This window comes from Cryptomeria japonica, chromosome 10, assembly GCF_030272615.1.
Source record: "Cryptomeria japonica chromosome 10, Sugi_1.0, whole genome shotgun sequence".
NCBI lineage: Eukaryota > Viridiplantae > Streptophyta > Pinopsida > Cupressales > Cupressaceae > Cryptomeria > Cryptomeria japonica.
Window position 1 is genome coordinate 429,849,339 of NC_081414.1, and position 18,375 is coordinate 429,867,713.

General features: G+C 36.0%; 1 protein-coding gene across 6 annotated transcripts in view; it reads right to left on the minus strand.

Annotated features, from left to right (window-relative positions):
- Nucleotides 1-15,347, minus strand: part of LOC131075666 (uncharacterized) — a 103,193-nt gene extending 87,846 nt beyond the window's left edge. For 2 of the 6 annotated variants that reach the window (XM_058012523.2, XM_058012514.2), the window contains exon 1: nt 15,000-15,347. In XM_058012523.2, the coding sequence (XP_057868506.1) occupies nt 15,000-15,224 (225 nt within the window). In that variant the 5' untranslated portion in view covers nt 15,225-15,347. The remainder of the gene's footprint in view (nt 1-14,999) is intronic. The other 4 variants (XM_058012539.2, XM_058012529.2, XM_058012548.2 and 1 more) reach the window with 3 other exon arrangements.
- Nucleotides 15,348-18,375: the final 3,028 nt, after the last annotated feature.

Here is an 18,375-nt window from a genome sequence, read left to right on the forward strand (position 1 = left end):
GCCATGCCAAGAGTGAAAATATAAAATCTCAGAGGAATAGCGACCAACAAGTCTCTTTGGTTCCACATCAATTTCACTAACCCTCCAATTCTTGGCACCATATTGATATTTTTTGTGTTTGTCCCTCTCTAAATCTCACACCCAAATTAGACTTGTTTCTATTATTAAGAGGTTTTATCACCTTTAATTAAATCGGCTCCTTTTTTCTAAATGTATGCGCCAAAGTTAATGTTCCATGAAATGTAAAATCATTTGATTCTCCTTAACAGCGACTAAGAAATATGGGCCAGGCTTTTGTCTCATTCAGCTTTGTCTTTAGTGCCAATATGCCAAACCAAGAAATCCACGACCCTTCATGATTTTATTTTTGAATGATAGGGTACAGCTTGGGAAATTCAAAACTCACAGCATTAAAAAATATTAAATATTCTTCAACAAAGTACACAGGCACACAGCTCAAAAACTTCCACAAATCTAGTCTGCAAATCTAATAAACTGAACCAAGAAAACTTCTCTAAATGTATTATGAAATACCTATAAGATATCTCCAACAAATTACCAACCAGGGTAGATCTTCTCTGAATGAATTGTGAAATACTTGTACTTCTCTGAATGAACCAAGAAAACTTCTCTAAATGCACTGTGAGATATCTGTAAGATATCTCCAACAAATTACCAACCAAGGTAGATATTTCACCACCGGAGCTAGTCTTCTCCAAAAGGGATTTTGTCCTCATGAAGGTTGAATCAAACCAAGTCCAACTCCAAAAACCACACAAGGTTTTCTTCTCAATAGAGAAATATCAAAAATAATAAACTCAACATGTCTCAAATGAGCTCCAAAAACCCTTTTTATAAACTCCAAGTACAACACCCTAATTAGGGTTTTTGCACTTTTAAATTTAATTTTTAATTCACCTTTTGTCTCCCTAAGTTGGCGCCCACTTTTTAAAAAATCACTTTATCTGATAAATTAAAATACACCTTATAACTCCTTAGGCGCCCAAATAAAGTCACTTCCTTAATTTAAATAGCATAAAGTTAAATATTTAATTTAACTTTAATAATTTGATGTTGTTTAAAATAATATCTCTAAACGGCACTAGTCACCAAGGTGTTATCAATTAATGCAATCACCAACCATCCCGAAATAGAAGTATTGTCAACTAACCAAGTTAGTGACCAAACTAACACTTACTATTAATAGTAAGTATACATAAATTGTCCGAAATCCCTCCAGAAAGTGTCATATGACTCCATTAAACTATTTGAGCTCATTGGTGACATTGAAATACTCCTCTGATCAAGCTGATATGAACCCTGAAAATCAGCTCTAGCTGCACTGCAACAGAACCAAAAAAAGGGGACATTACAAATTGTGCACAAAACACTTATACTAAAAATGGGGACATTACAAGGGCTTTAACCACAGTTTTCAGCATCTTCAAACCCTATGATTACAATTGTCGGATTGTGAACAATCAAGGCAATGTTGATTTTGGACATGGAGTTCCAAGAGCATGTCAACCAACTGAAGACTATCCTAGTGAATGGATTTTACTTCGTTCATGACACCTTGCTAGGGCACATAAACATCCCTCAATCCAAACACTACTTCATCAAGACCCTATAGAAAAGATCTTTTAAAATGAACCACCTTGAGCCCTAAGTTTTGCGATCTATACTACTTCATCAAGACCTTACAAAAAAAATTCATTCAAATGAACCACAGCTCACTTTCGCACCAAAGACATGTCCCTGATAAAAAGTTGCAATTTAAGGACAAATAGAATTGTGATATTAGAATTAACACAATCCATGTCAACCAAGCCTTCCACAAGATCAACAACCCAAATGACATGGTAAGCATTTTTAATCTCCTTCTTTGCAATCTTGAAAGCTCTAGCCATTCTAAAGCCAATAATCCTTGTAGAAAAATGCATCTCTCTGTTACATGAATAGAGTTTCACACTAAACATGTTCACCATTGAAATTTCACAAGAAGGCAATGTTCATTTGCTACAACTACAAAGAGGACAACCCCACTAAGATCAATTTGATGACAAACAAATGTGAGAGGCAACATCGAATAAGAGCCATTACTACAATACAATCATTAACCTGCATCAAAAACATGTTAGTAAGAACTATTATATCACATAGGCTTGATGCAAATCAGCATCGAATTATTAAGATCACATGATAATTGTGCGAAACTATATCCTTTTACATAGGATTTCCACTCCAGAGCACTTAAATGTACCAAGCAATCATTTAGAAGATTGGCTTCCAAAAGGAACCACAAATTCATTTCCCTTAACCAACTCCATGTAGAATACATCCTTTAATTTTTCCATCATTCCAACTATACAAAGATTTATATATAATGAAATCAAGTGGCTTATCAATGGCGAGGTTGGCAAGACAATTTGCCAGCCTATTGCCTTCTCTATAGCAATGAAGGCAATTAAATTTACCTAGAGCATTCACAAGCACCCAAGCCTCAACCAAAATGTTCTTCAATTTCTAGTTTTCCAACAAATGATGCTTAATAGCATTAACAATGACCATTGAATACCCTTCAATCATCAAATCTAAGCAACCATACTTAGAAGCCATCAAAAGGCCAAGGATCAAAGTCTAAGCTTTATCCTTGTCATTAATCCTTGTAACAATTTATTGGATGCTGCCACCATAACTTCATCGTTCTTGTTTCTAAATGACACGTCCTATACCTAAAAACATGGATTCCCTTATGTCGCACCATTAAAGTTAAGTTTCAAAAATCCATCCATTGGAGAAATCAAGTGTACAATAGATATGTCCACCTTCATCTAAACACTAAAAGTCAAACAAAGAATATTGGATTAAAATAAAAAACATTGAAATTTTAATATATTAAATAAAATTTAGAAATATTATATTAAATTAAAAATAATAAAATTTAAGTCTGGTATATTAAAAAAGAAATAGTAAATTAATTTTTTATAATTTTAAATATAACATATTTAATTAAAATATTAAGATATATATTAATTTTATAATATATGTTAAACTTTAAAGGACATCCAATGGCTCAAGAGCTCTAGGGCTAAGAGGAGGTGGTATGTGTGTCCTACTTTCGAACATTAACAAAGAAGATGGGATGCAAGTATTGTAACCATCATCATTTTGGGGAACACCATAGAAGCAGACCTAAGAGCATTAAAGGTCAACCTAGTATCAATTCCTACTATTGTGCAGGCTGACAATAATAGGTATTCATCCTGGCATCTTGCTATACCCTCTCACGACCACCTCCAAATCTCCATTGCTAATGTACTCCATCATCTTCCAAAGGCTGACATCCTAAAAAAATAAAAATGGCAGCAATCTATTGTCCCTAAATCAAATTTTAGAAATCAAATTGTAGGGACAAAGCCAACCAAAAATGACAAAATGATATTAATACAGCTGAAAATATCAACAAATTTTCTTTGCTCGAGCGAATATAACAATGAAATTTAATGATTTTATTAATAATTATTGGATTTCCCTCATTCATGGGCCTTTGGGTGTTCATTCTTCTAATTTTGCAACTCAAAAATGAAATGGGTGACTTCTCTAAATTTTTATTTGAAGCAAAATTTTGGTGGCACCTCTATGTGTAATTTGAGTCCCTATGGCATTGGTTGCTTAATAAAACATTAAAATGGTTCCATCATCTTCACAGCTTACAAGAAACTCAGATGGTACCAAAATCAAGGTAGAGGCCCAAGCCTTGGTCTCGGGCATCTTAGTAGCAACAAAATGCACCCATTTCAATTTCATCATCCAAGGGGACACAATGATCGCTACAAATGGGATAAAGACTGAGAATACTGCTAATTGGAAATAGTGAAATATTTTGTAGGAAGCCTGAAACCTACTGGAGGGTATCACTAGCTATGAGATTAGACATTACTTTAGAGAAACAACAATGTAGCAAAAAGATTGGATAATTTGGTTACTGAAGACATCAAGGTAATTGTGGTCTCAAAAAATGCAAATGATTAGCCTTTTGATGAGGCAATATGGAGCACATAACATTTAAATGGTAATTAAGTGAGGTGTGGGATGTTTGTCCCATGATCGTGTAACAGCCTGCACATTCCATTAGTATCAAGCATATGAGGAAGTTCCTACACACATGCAAACCATTATTTGTAGAAGGCTCTAGGTTGGATTGCATTGATCCTCAGTTTTCTGCCACTTTCCACCTACTCTTTGCTTTCCAATCAATTTTGTCAAGAAAATGGCAAAACAAAGATGCCCTTCAAAGCCAAGGTCCCAAAGCATAGGCTTGGTCAAGTCCTTGCAAATTGTTTAGGCATGGTCAGCCTAGCCATAGCCATTGTTCTTGGTGAGGATTTCATGTGAGTGATGATAGGGCTTGTGTCAAAATAGACAATTCATTACGAAGTTGTAGTCCTATCTTTGTGAAAAGGCCACAATTAGCATGTTTGTTGTGTGCTACTTCAAACTAGATTGACAAAGGAATCTTGAGCTAGTCCTAGATTTTGCTAAATTGATGTCTAGTGGCTTAAACACAAAAGCACTCATCCCAATGGGGATCTTTCTAGAGCTCATGGAAAAAATTTATTCCTTGATCAATGAGGTGGAATGAGTGTCTCTCCATCTTGCTCTCTACAAGGGCCCTCTCCAACCTAGGGAAAATTTCATTGCCATGAGAGATCCCTTGCGAATGACTTTGGAGGTGGCAAGGGTGGATAGCATGCCTAGGGTCAAGGCAATGATTAAGACATTAATTTGCGGGGCTACACTAGAGTTGTTGGTGGTGGTGGATGATGGTAAAATGTGTATCCAATGGTGCCTCCAAAGACCAAGCCAACTTAGCTCTATTTGGGTTGGGGTTTAAGTTCTATTATTTCTTGTTTTGACAACTAGAAATGTATACATGTTAATATGTTGCTAGATTGTTGTCTAGGCTCTAGGTATAATTGAGTTTGTCATCTAGCTTTGACATGACATAGGGTTTGTATATGTTAGGGTATAGGGTTGCATCGTTTTGGTTTAGGTCTGATTTCTCTCATCTAGTTCTAGGATTCAATTGATTAAGGATATAGCTATGTAGCCATTTTGTAAACTCTATATTTGTAGAGCAAGCCTATGGCTTATGTATATGTTATTCTATGTTAATATAATGGGATTGGGACCTACTCATGATTCGCAGATCAAAAAATAATAACTGTTGGATTATGAACATATTGGATGAAATCCAACAAACTTTATGACTTTGTGTGAGACATGGACCAGCTCTGATACCATGTGAGATTTTTCCAAGATCAAGAGACAATGGAAAGCACAAATAAAAGAGAACAAAATATATGATAAGAATAAACTGTATTCTATCAAGATGAAAATACTGATCAACTGGATCATCAATCGTTCAATTACATACAATGAATATGAGCCTCCTTATATAGGTAAGGCTATATGGATATGTGAGCACACAAACATGACATGTGGCTCAATAAGGAACAAGGGTAGGTAGGAAATAGGTGTGGGTAGGTAGGAGAAACAATATAATATTCCACATGAGGTGGATCACCCACTGAATGTGGAGTGTAACAACAAGATCACACCATAAAAGGTGGAAAATCTCCTACACACACTATCCCAATGTGGCACAAACACCCAAGTGTCTCATACCCAAACTACTATGAAATGCATTTCCTAAGTAAACTTAAGGTGTAATAATATCCATGATGAATAATTATTTACACCAACACCCCCCCTTAAGTCAACTTAGGGGAATGCACTAAAGTCTACAATGCAACTAAGCAATGCAAGATGGGTCCCGGCTACGAGGCCATGTTAGGTACCCATGTACAAATGCAAATGCATGAAAACCAATGCAAAGAAATCTCTCACAAAGTGGGGAAAGAGAGAAAAACCCAATGGGAAAAAACCCTCCCCCAAAACAGAGATGAAAACTAGATACAAAGAACTCTCATAGAAGTATGTGAAGGACAAAACCCCATGTGAGGAAAAAGTCCCCCCCATATGAGAGAAGAAGAAGAGAGACTAGGAAGCCCCCCTCAATCTGGAATCTGCACCAACGATAGAAGCTCGAAGATGAATGAAAAAACTACTCCATGAACGTCGAACAACATTCCTCCCCTTAGGAAGAAACAAAACCAAAGGTGTATCCATTAAGTTTCCCCAACCATGAAGGGAAGATGAAGCAAAAATACTCATGACGAAGGGAATCTCTAAAAACTGCTCAAGTGTCCCCATGTCAATGCTGAAAGGTACCCCCTCCAAAGGTGGTAAACTGTGCCACACTGCTGAAAAAGGCACTCCAAGATCTAGTGGAGATGAATGCAGAACAATATCCAAAGACTCATATGTCTCCTCAAAAGCTAAAGAGACCTCCTCCAAGTGTGGTACAAAAGTATCCACAATCATGTCAACCTCTAAAGATTGATCATGTAGAGAATGCACAAGAGGGTCAGAGTGATCCCTCGCAACAATCAAAGAAGGATCATCTTCATCAAAGAGAAGATGAATGTCATCAATGGTATCTCCCAAATCTGCAATGTAGGAGTCCACAAACAAACCTGCAATGTCTATCAAGTAGGCATCCCAATCAACTGAAACTGGAAGACATGAAATATCCTGTTGCACTGAATCATAAGAAGGCAAAACTGTCGCACTAGCTGCATCATCAGGTGCAATAGGTGGTGTGATATCAATAGAAGGAGATGAAATGCAAGGCTCAAGAATGGGGTCACATGTGAGAATCCCCAAGTTCAGATGCCCAAAGTTCTCTTCAAAATCTGAATCATCAACATAGGAAGAACCAACCTTATCAATAGGACCAAAATCTGAAAAAGAGTACAACCGAGATGCATGATCAACCACCTCAGTCGCAATGATAGCTCCACTCTCCAAGTCTCTAATGAGAACTGAATCACGTGTGAACTCCACAGTTTTCCTAGTTGCCCCATGTGTGATTTGATAGATGGAAAGAAGATTATTTGTCAAGTGGGGTACACACAACACATCATTGAAGGAGTTATCGCCAATGTCAATAGATCCTTTCCCAATCACATCCATGTATGTATGATTGCCCATCAAAATCTGCGGCATGTGGCAAGGCTCAAATGTAGAAAACATAGACTGTGAAGATGCCATATGATGAGAAGCCCCTGAATCTAGAAGCCATCTCCCTGAATCATGACTTGTAGTAGCACAAAGAGCTTGTCCCTTTCCTTTATCTATCCCAAAAGAGTGATCCTTTCCTTTATCCTTGGAAGAAGAAGCCAATGTAGACATTCTAGAAGGTAGGTTGATTCTATTCTTCTCAAGAAGATTCTTCAACTCATCAATATCCTTCTTATAACAATGATGTTCATCATGTCTTGACTTCTTGCAATATCCACAAAAAAGATTGTCCTTGTATGATTTCCTCTTAGGTGAGAATGGTGAATCACCTTGTTGTGGAGAGGAAGATTGTGCTCCATCTTGTTGTGGTTTAGACTTAGGTTGCTTTTGATTCTTGCCTTTTCCTTGATTACTTTGATTCTCTTTGTTAGCCACCAAAGCTTGTGCCTTTAAAGATTTGAGAATTCTCATCGTGGTCAACTTAGATTGCTCAAGTATCAACATCTCTGTAAATGAATCAAATGAGGGAGAAGTGTATGAGGAACCTTGAGCTAACCTATGGTGTGAAAGCTAGATGCAAAGGCTCCATACTCTGAAGGAAGCTTGTCCAACAAGTTATAAACCAATTGAGCATCCTTTTTGTCAATTCCACAATCCTTTAGCTTTGCTCTTAACTCAGTTGCTTTTGTGATATAATCTTGGATTGTATCAAAATCCTTGGGATCTAAAGTTGTGAGTTCACTATCAAGCTTGTAGCCCTTAATCTCATCAACTTGACCGTACAATTTCTTAAAAGTATCTCAAGCCTCTTTAATTGTTGTACACTTATCAATGTGAAAAATGAGGTCATCTGATACATACTTTCTAAGTGTTCCAAGTGTCATAGCATTCTTAGTAAGCCATTCAATTTGAGCATTAGGATCAGCCTTAGGATCAGGTGGTGCTGTAATAGTTTCATTTACATAATGAATGAGTCATTTTTCCATTAGTTTACTCCATGCCTTAATTTTCCATGATGCATAATTATGAGGAGTTAAAAGTGGAAATTTAGGAGAACCCATAGCACCAAAATGAAAAAACACAAGATAGAGAGAGGCACAATCACACAAGACACCCCCCCCAAAATATTCAATCAAGAAATCCCCCCAAAATAGTGATTTTGGCACTTTATACTTAGTGCGTATACAATGGGCCACTTGCAAAACAAGGCAAAGTGGACTTCTGAGTTCAATTTACAACTTCTCAAAAATGAGATCTAAGAGACTTCAACAAATACTGCTAGTGATCTAAACTGAGATCCAAGCAAAATGCAAGTACCAAATTTGCCAAAAATGGCCAAATACTGAAAGTACTATTTCTACTTAAAATCACTGCAAATAGATGGCAGATTATGAAAGTAGATGAAAAAATATGCACTTTCAAAAAAAACGGCACCTGAAAAGGAGTCCATATGAGCCCAAACGAAGCCTCCAAAGTTGTAAAAATCGGGATTTCATGATTTCCGAAAAACCTATATCCGAAAATCAGAAAACTCCTGCACCACTGTCCAGATCATGAAATTCTACCCCAAAACAAAAAAAATTGCTCGAAAAAACGAGTCCGAATGAGTGAGATATCGCTATTTGAAAATTGCCTACAAAATTATAATTTCTGGAAAATTTCCGTCGCAGCGTCAAACTTCAAATGCCTCTAGATTTGGCCTCCGAAGTCTGATTTTGATGAAACAAAAGGCAAAACTGACTTTCTTGGACCTCCTAAATCCAATGGTAACCTCAGATTTCACCCATCAAGCTTCAATAATAACCTGCAATAGAAAACTCCAAAATACACAACCCCAAATAGCATCAAATTTCTCTCAATTAGCAAACCAATGACACGCTAATGGCTCTGATACCATGTGAGACATGGACCAGCTCTGATACCATGTGAGATTTTTCCAAGATCAAGAGGCAATGGAAAGCACAAATAAAAGAGAACAAAATATATGATAAGAATAAACTGTATTCTATCAAGATGAAAATGCTGATCAACTGGATCATCAATCGTTCAATTACATACAATGAATATGAGCCTCCTTATATAGGTAAGGCTATATGGATATGTGAGCACACAAACATGACATGTGGCTCAATAAGAAACAAGGGTGGGTAGGAAATAGGTGTGGGTAGGTAGGAGAAACAATATAATATTCCACATGAGGTGGATCACCCACTGAATGTGGAGTGTAACAACAAGATCACACCATAAAAGGTGGAAATTCTCCTACACACACTATCCCAATGTGGCACAAACACCCAAGTGTGTCATACCCAAACTACTATGAAATGCATTTCCTAAGTAAACTTAAGTAAGGTGTAATAATATCCATGATGAATAATTATTTACACCAACACTTTCTACCACAATGAAAAAATTGGAAAAAATCCCTAGAAAATCAGAATATTCAATTTATTGCAGAGCTTATCACAAAACTTAGCAATTTTATTAGTTCAAAGAAGGAAATAATGGTGCATCACAATTTAATGAAAAACCCATGATTTTTTTATAGGAAAAAATTGGTTTGAGATCCAATTTTTGAGAAATTGCAGTTTCTCATGTTTTATTCCTGTTAATTGCTATTATGGAGCTCATTGCTCAATGTGATCATGACACTCTAAGGCCTAGCCTTATAGATGTCATGGCATATCCAAATTTAGGGCTGCCCCAAATACAAACTTGCAAGGGTACCATGTCATTGATTAGAGTGCCATTAATGCCATGTCTCTCACTACTCATCAATTTCTTTTTGTGCTTACATGTTTTTGGAAATTTTGTTGTAACAATTGGTATCTGCTATAGTGGGTCATTTAGGTGCTTTTATTTTTAGAATACTAGCTTTGTTTATTAGAGGGGTGCGCTGAAGTAGCAATTGAATAGACTTTGTGTTGTAATCAAGCTCAAAAATAAGAGTATTTGTCCAATTTATTATGATCTAATTTTGTTGTTTGTTTATTTTAATTCCCTGCTCACTCTTATGAGGCTGCAGCTAGAGCTTTTCTAGCAGATCAAAGAAAAAACTGCATCAATTTTAGTTTGAAAGCATCCTGCGATGGGGAGTAGAGAAGTCATGAGGGGAGTTCAAATTAGCTCAAAGGAGAATTGAGGTTATGGCTGTAGATGTAGAGATGGAGTTGTTTCAGGATGTAACAAAGAGAAGAACTTGGTTGAAAGAAGAAACGAGATAAAGGAAGAGACAAGCAAAAGAAATTGCCAAAGTTGGAATTTAGTTGGAGGAATTATACTGGATGTTGGAACATTATGAGGCAAGTAATAATGGGGAAGCAAAAAAACAGAAAGCTGAAGCAAAGGCATTCAAGGTTTGTGAGAAAACAAAAGAGATTGGTAGGAATAAATACTCACCACATGAGCAAGAGTTATTTTCAAAGAAGAAAGTCATAGAGTCTAGGATTAGCAAAGGGATGGAACTGTTTGAACAGGGAAAGATTAAATCCTTTGAGGAGTTGCCTGAATTACTAGTGGATAGAAGGCCCTTAAATGTGCTCTACAAAGATTTTGAGAGAGGGGAGATAATGAATTGGATGAAGATTAAGAGGATGAGTGGGAATGAAGATATTGAGCTGTGTTACCCACATTAGAGATGAAGTAACATTAAAGGTTCCATCTTTGGAGGCCTCATATTTGATGATGGAGAAGAAGTCCTCGTTAACAAAGATGACAATGTAAATAATAAACGTGAAGAGCCTGATATTGCGAGCATGCCAGAAGCTGATATGTTACTGAAAATAGATGAATACAAAAATGGACTCTTGACAGTCTGCAATACAACAACAAACCATGGAAAAGATACAAGCTACAAAGAAGAATTGGAAAGCATGCCTAAATGGCATAATGCAGAGGAGGAAGCACCTATGTACAAAAATTATTCCCTTTAACCTGATTTATGTTTTTGGCTATTTGTTTGCAGGTGCAACAAAAGGTTGGACAAGCAATGAGGAAAGAAAAAATGGCTTGTGATAGAAAAAGACCGGTAGAGATGGGTCTAAGCCTACAAGAAAATGGTAAAATAGAAAGTGAACAAATGAGTAGAGGTAAAGGATTTATGGTGTAACATGAGGCTGGAAGTAGAGGAACAAATTATGTGAAAAATTGCATAAGTATCTAACGTGGTGAAAGGGCAAGCCATGTCAGTTGGATTCTTGAGTTCTTTGAACTAGGAAGTTCAAAATTTCTACAAGATGGGGAGGATGACATAGAGTGTCTTTAATGCCATGTCTCCCACCATCCATCAGTTTCCTTTTTGTACTTAGATATTTTTGGAAATTTTGTTGTAACTGCTATTGGTGGCAGCTGTAGTGGATCATTTAGAAGCTTTTCTATTTAAAAATATCAATCTTGTTTAATAGACCCACATTGTTTGGAGAATTTTAGGGACTAGACTCTGATAGCCATTGAATAGAATTTGTACATAATCAAGCTCAGAAAAAGAGTGTTAGTCCACTGTTATGAGCTGCAACTAGAGTATCCTTGCAAATCAGAGAAAAATCTGCATCAGTCATAGATCACCTCATCCTTGTATGGTCTGATGGAATGGGGCAGGCAGCATTTTCAACTGAAAGGAATCTCTCTACCCTAATTTATGCAACTGATGGAGTGTGGCTATGGGAGAGGTCCCACTGATAAACATAGTCTCTTAACTGTTTCCACAAACATCATGTTCTTTGACCACCACTATCCATGCTGAAATCTAGAGTCTTCCCATTCACTTGCATCTATGAGTGGAGGAGGAGCTCCTTGTCCTCTTGTGGCAGCACTGGTGTAGTGACAACAGTGGAACATGGATCTCCATCTGTGTTGTACTTTCCTATTAGGATAAGTTAGTTAGTTGGGAAGTTATTCCCGTAATGGGAAAATAATGGCTTTGTAAAGCCAATCCGTTGAATGTAATAGGACTACAATGACTAGAATAAAATTATTTTTATTTTTGTTATTATTTGCAATGTAAATTTTCAATATTGCTCTATATTGGTATCAGAGTGGTTATTTTTGAGCCTGTGAAGTGAATGGAAGACGGTTGCCTAGAGATATTGATGCTGCAAAGATTTAGGACACCTATGTGAGACAGTGCATCATTTTGAGATTAAATTGCATGAAGTTGCAGATAATTTCACTAAAAGTTGCAGCAGTGGCTCTCATTATGGAGGAAATGATGTCTCAGATAATTACATGAAACTCCTGTTTTTTGCTTTATGGTATATCAATTTTATTCTTGTGATTGTTGTTTCTTGGTCTTCAATGCACATTTCTTGGAGATAAAAAGCCAATAATCTTAAATTTAATGATAAGCATAGTTCTTTATGGCAATTTGATAAAAATCTGTTGTACAAAGGATGTATGGGAGAATAGAAGAAGTTTGTCCATCTGCTGAAGCGTGGAGGCATTGAAAAAAGAACATCCTAGGGTTTCATTTGGTGAAGGATTTTTAAAAGAAAATTGGAATTGAGTTCATTTGTTTATTTCATCAAAATCAAGGTATGTGCTAGTGGCCTCTCTATTGCCTTATAACAGGAACTTAATATTAGTTCCTATTAAATAAAAATGAGTGATAAATGATTAAATTGATTTTACATAAAATGGAGAAACAATATGTTATTCCAAAGTTGAAGGTCATGAATTTCATACATGGCGAGTTAAAGTGCAACTAGTTTTGAATTTGGTAGAAAAAGATCTCTAGGATATTGTCAATGGAACTATAAAAAACCACAAGATGCAGATGAAGTATTAAAATAGGTAGCAAAAGATAATAGAGCTACTAGGGTTATCTGATGCATATTTACATCATTTTGATTTGACAAAAACCTCTAACCAAATATGGGAAGGCCTAAATTCATTATTTGGTTCATAGGCTTCAAGTGCTAAAATGGGAATGATGCAAAGACTTTTTAGTTTGAAAATAAAAGACGGTGATAGTATTGTTCAACATATTAGTACATTTTGTTCTCTTCTTGATCGACTTGCTGAAATAAAATGTACAGTTGATGATGATGATGCCAAATCCATTTTATAAAATAGTATGCCTTCAAGTTTTGACAATATCGTGTTTACTTTAAACAAATTGAATCAGAGTCCAAGCTTAGAAAATGTGATATCTTACTTAATTGATGAAGAGAAAAGAGTCACTAAAACTCACTCAATTTTTGAGGAAACTGCTTTGTTTGTCAAAAGGGAGACTAATGTTTCAACGGGGAAGAAAAATTTCAAATGCTTCTATCGTAATCAAAAAAGACACATTCTAGTGAATTGCATTCGACGTGCTAGAGATCTTATTGATGGCAAGTTAAAAACAGATCATGATTGCTATTGAAACAGAGGGAGAAAGGTATAATGTTGCAATGTGTAATCAAGAATCTCCTCACAATGACTACGAAGATGCATATCTACTCTAAGAATTAAATAAGTAGAATTGGAGGTTGGAGAAAATGGAGGCAGGAGGACATCAATCATCCCGAACTAGCTACTCATTCAGAGATAATTCATTGTATGAGAAGCATCTTTTCATCGCTAGTCCTTTCAAGAGCAAGAGGGGGCATGCAGTGATTTGTTGGTTTGTTGATAGTTGAATCCACAAACTCGGTGGGTTGTTGTTGGTTTGTAGATAATTGAATCCATAGATTGGCCATGGATAGTTGAGTGCTCAGTTGGACAATTAGAACATTTGTCCAAACATGAAGAGTCTCGGTTGATGCTGATGCAGTCGGGTAACCAAAACATTTGCCAGACAAGAGAAGTTTGGATTGGTGTTGATGCAATGTGGATGATCAAGACATTTGCCTAGACAGAAAAGTTTAGGTTGATGCTGATGAAGAGTTGGATAATCAAGACATTTGCCCAGACAGAGAAGTTCAAGCTGATGTTGATTAGGTTTTTTCCTGTTTTTCCTTTTTCATAATGTAAACCTTAAAGAAGCGTTGTTAGGAAATAAGGTTTACATTTAATAATCTAGTTATGAAGTTAGTTAGTTGGGTGGAAAGTTATTACCTTAACAAAAAAAAATAATGGCTTTATAAAGCCAATCTATTCAATGTCATAGGAGTAGAATGACTATAGTAAAATTCTTTTTATTTTTATTATTTGCAATGTAAATTTTCAATATTGCTCTACACTTTCCTTCTCTCACACAGTAGGAAATGAGGACGTAGAAGCTTGCAGTGTGTCTAAGTCTCGCAATTCTTATCAACAAAGATTTCATAGCATAGCATTCATCTGTTTTGCGTCACTTACTCTTGTGGTTCTCACACTATCTGCGGGTGTCTTTGTGTGACTTCTTTCCTATGCCATTATTCTTCAATGTCTACGTCTGCTCTTGCTTCTAGTGAGGAGAATATTTTCCTTGTTCCCTGTTGGCAACCAAAAAGTCTCAAGAAACTTTCCTATCACCATATTTGTTGTTTTAACTGTAGATTGACTGTTAAAATAGCTTACATGTGTTTTCATGAGCTCCAGATTATGTTCAAGAATTAAAAAAAACAAATGTTTTTCTCTGTTAGTAACAGATTTCGGCGTTAAAGTTAAAAAATTTGCCCAGATTTAAGAGTAGCATCTTCCTGATGCAGAATTTTCCAGCTATAACAATAGATTTTCATTACGAATATAGAAATTTCCTGCAACGCCTCCATCCAATCGCCAAATGACTTCTACAGGCTCTAAGCATCTCATCATTGCATTTTCCAGTTTGAAGCAACAGCACATATTCCACTCTAAGAAAAATGAAATTATAGCATAGAGAGTTATTAGATGAAAGGTGTTGTTTCAGCAGAAAGTGTGGCAGCGAAAGGCATAATGGAAAAACTTACAGGATGGGAACCAACTAGCTGGAACTGATAGAGGTCTCTGGATAGCGGGGAAACCTGAGAGAAAGGCTCCCATGCCTTCTTCGCATGCTTACTTTCTTTCTTTGTGGGTTTAAAAGAATCAAGATAAGCAGAGGGTAATCGACATTCTTCCTTGTGAAGAAATCGTTTAAGAGAGTCTGCTGCTGCTGATTTGGCGGACTTCTTTCGTGAAAATGAAGTACTCATCTCGCTTCTCGAATATAAAACTCGCTTATGGCGACTGTTTATTGAATATAGCCAGATTCAACAGCCTCTTCCTACAGGAGGTAAACATGTTTTCCAATCTCTATTAAATTTATTTTTATTTTATCGTTGTTAGTTTTTTTCAATTGGATTGGTATGTGAATGATGAGAAATGGGATCTTAATTTTGAGAAAAAAGAACCTAATATCTCAAGTCAATATCAAATTCATTAGGGAAATAGCCAACAAGATTTAACTTCAGTTCTGAAAGAGAGATGGCTACTTCGTGTGATTATTTTTTCATTTTGATTTGATGTGAATATGCAAGAACTAGGTTAAATGATGCAAAATAGACAATATTCAGCATAATCATACATAAACAAATCAAAAAGCTAGCATAAAAGGACGGATCTAGAAAACAAATATAGAAAAGACCCTGTCACTAAAATCTAGAGCTAAAGGTGTCGATCAAGTGTGCTAGGCAGCTTAAACCTGGAAATGCTTTTGTCAATTAAAACATTGGATTCTAGAACAAGATGCTTTATAGATCACTTCCTCTCAAATACAACCAAAAAGTGTTGGACTATAGCGCTAATTTTTGTAGTCTAAGGGTTTTCGCATGTTCAAAATCTGGAATTGTATGTCTCAATCTGCTCTCTGCAAATTTGCAACTTTCGGTAGTTGGATCTATTACCTACACACAGAAAAGAGAAAAAATGTTGTGTTGTATAGGAGTTTTCCTAAGTCAAACTCGAGGTGTGTGTGTGTGTGTGTGTGTGTGTGTGTGAGAGAGAGAGAGAGAGAGAGAGAGAGAGAGAGAGAGAGAGAGTTGCAATAATATGACAAATCATAACAAAATCCATCATGAAAACATACTTGAAGATAAGTTGTTGTAGTTTGATGCTCCTTATACTTAGATCTGCTTAGGAATTCTTGTGAATGAAAGTGCTAGATATGAAAAGATGACCAAATGAATTAGAGATGATGCCTTTATATAGGATTCTCAAGGTATTTTCACTTTTAGACCAACTTCTGACAATCATATCAAAATATCAAGACCAAATCACAAAGGGCAAAAACCAACACTCCAACATATTCAAATTTGGGCCCCTTTTGGAGGGATTTGTTGAACACAAAAGAATGTTGAGAGAGAGGGGTGAATCAGCATACACTAAAATTCATTCTTTCACTAATCTTCAAAATATTGAATCCAAATTTGTAGAAGTAAAGAAAGAACAAAGCATGCACCACACAGAGACACCGAAATTTTTATGCGGAAAAACTAAGGAGGGAAAAACCACGATGAGGATCAGCTCACAATATATATAAACAACTATTGCAATATCTATTTTAGGCACACTACCAAGGAGGCTCACTGCCACCTGGACTTGTAGGCTAAGGCACACTACCCTAGGGCAAGATACAAGGACTTGCAAACCAAAGATCACTTCTCCATGACAAGATAGAATAAAATAGCTATCTCAAATTTACAATGAGCATTGGTTGAACTATTGTACATGAAGCATTATAAAATGTTGACATTGCAGTCCTCTTTGAAGCTCATATCTAATTTTGTCAAACTAATTATGCACACTTCATAAACTTCATATCAATTTTGATATTCACACTATATAATTATCATATATCATATATATATTATTCGATAATGACTTGATTCCCTATATATATCCTTCATTGTTGGCCATAAAACATAACTTAACATCACAAAAATAAGTTGTGGATCAACCCAACACATGTTGGCCTCAAAAACATCACATTGCACCATAAAAAATGTGTTCAATCCAAAAGGAATCGATCCAGACCATTCACAATCACAGGAGCTTACTAGGTCAGCCACAAATATCGTAATCGCTTCTAATAGACTAATCTTCAACACAACCAACTACCAAAACATAACGTGAACCACTAGAGAAGACATGTGGCCCAACAACAAACACACTACATTCATCTCCCAAGGTGGTTGACCACAAGAAATCAATACGCGAGTAGTAGATCACTGAACTATCAAGCGCTTTGTAGTACCTATAGACTGTGGAACAACAATAAGTAGCAACTCTTTCACCATATCACCAAAGGACCTTAAAAATGTATCATAGGTCCAAGACATTGTCCACAAACACGTTCCTAATTTTGCATTATCACAATTGTCCATGCGAGAGAAGGCGAAGCATTCTTCTGCCTAAATTTTCACCTCTGACAAATTGGAACCAAAAGATTGACAAGTATAACTTCTTATGTAGGTTACCAAATCCGCTGAAAACTTGATGTCATGCACAAAAAACATCACCAAAATAAATTCTAGATTCGCACAACAACCTTATGTAATGTAAAGCAAAATACTAACCCACAGACACAAGTAAATTCACAAACTCAACACTTAGATAGTTTTTCCGTCAACTACCAGATGTGAAACTGAAATAACACAATCACAAATTCTATTCCAAATCAAGTAAGCTTAACACAAGTATCATCAATATGAATTTATGACACAACAAGAGATGTAACACAATTCATGTGCTCTGGGAAGATATGCAATCATCACTTGAGCCCCCAAAATGATTGTTGCACCACAAACAATCTGTCACCATGTCTTCAATTTACTGACATCTGAAATAATGCCTTCAACATCACATCATTCTGACATCTAATATACCAAAAATCATAATATATATTCATCTCTGTCACAAACTAAGTGACAACACAATCACAAATTAGTGTTGATGTCAATGATGACATACATTGCCAAAATACACATACTCAAATCAACAAATCTCCAACAATCTCCCCCTTTATTATTGATGGCAACACTATGTACATATCTACACAAAAATCAATATATACTCCTCCTTAGCTTATTTATCCCCTTTGAAATCAAGGACAAAGGGCGTACTATTTACACTGATCATTCTCCTCCTAAATATGTGCATATTCTTCAAAAAATTATCCCCTTGATTGAGTTATCCTTTTATGAGCTATAGGTAAATGCACCTGAAAATGACAAAACTTTATCACAACATAAATAATTTCTTACTGGAAAAATAACTCACTAGGATGGAGACAAGATGTCCTTGTAGATAACTTTGAGTTGTGCTAAGGTGGATATCCACTCATTACAAGCAAAGACAAGAAGATGA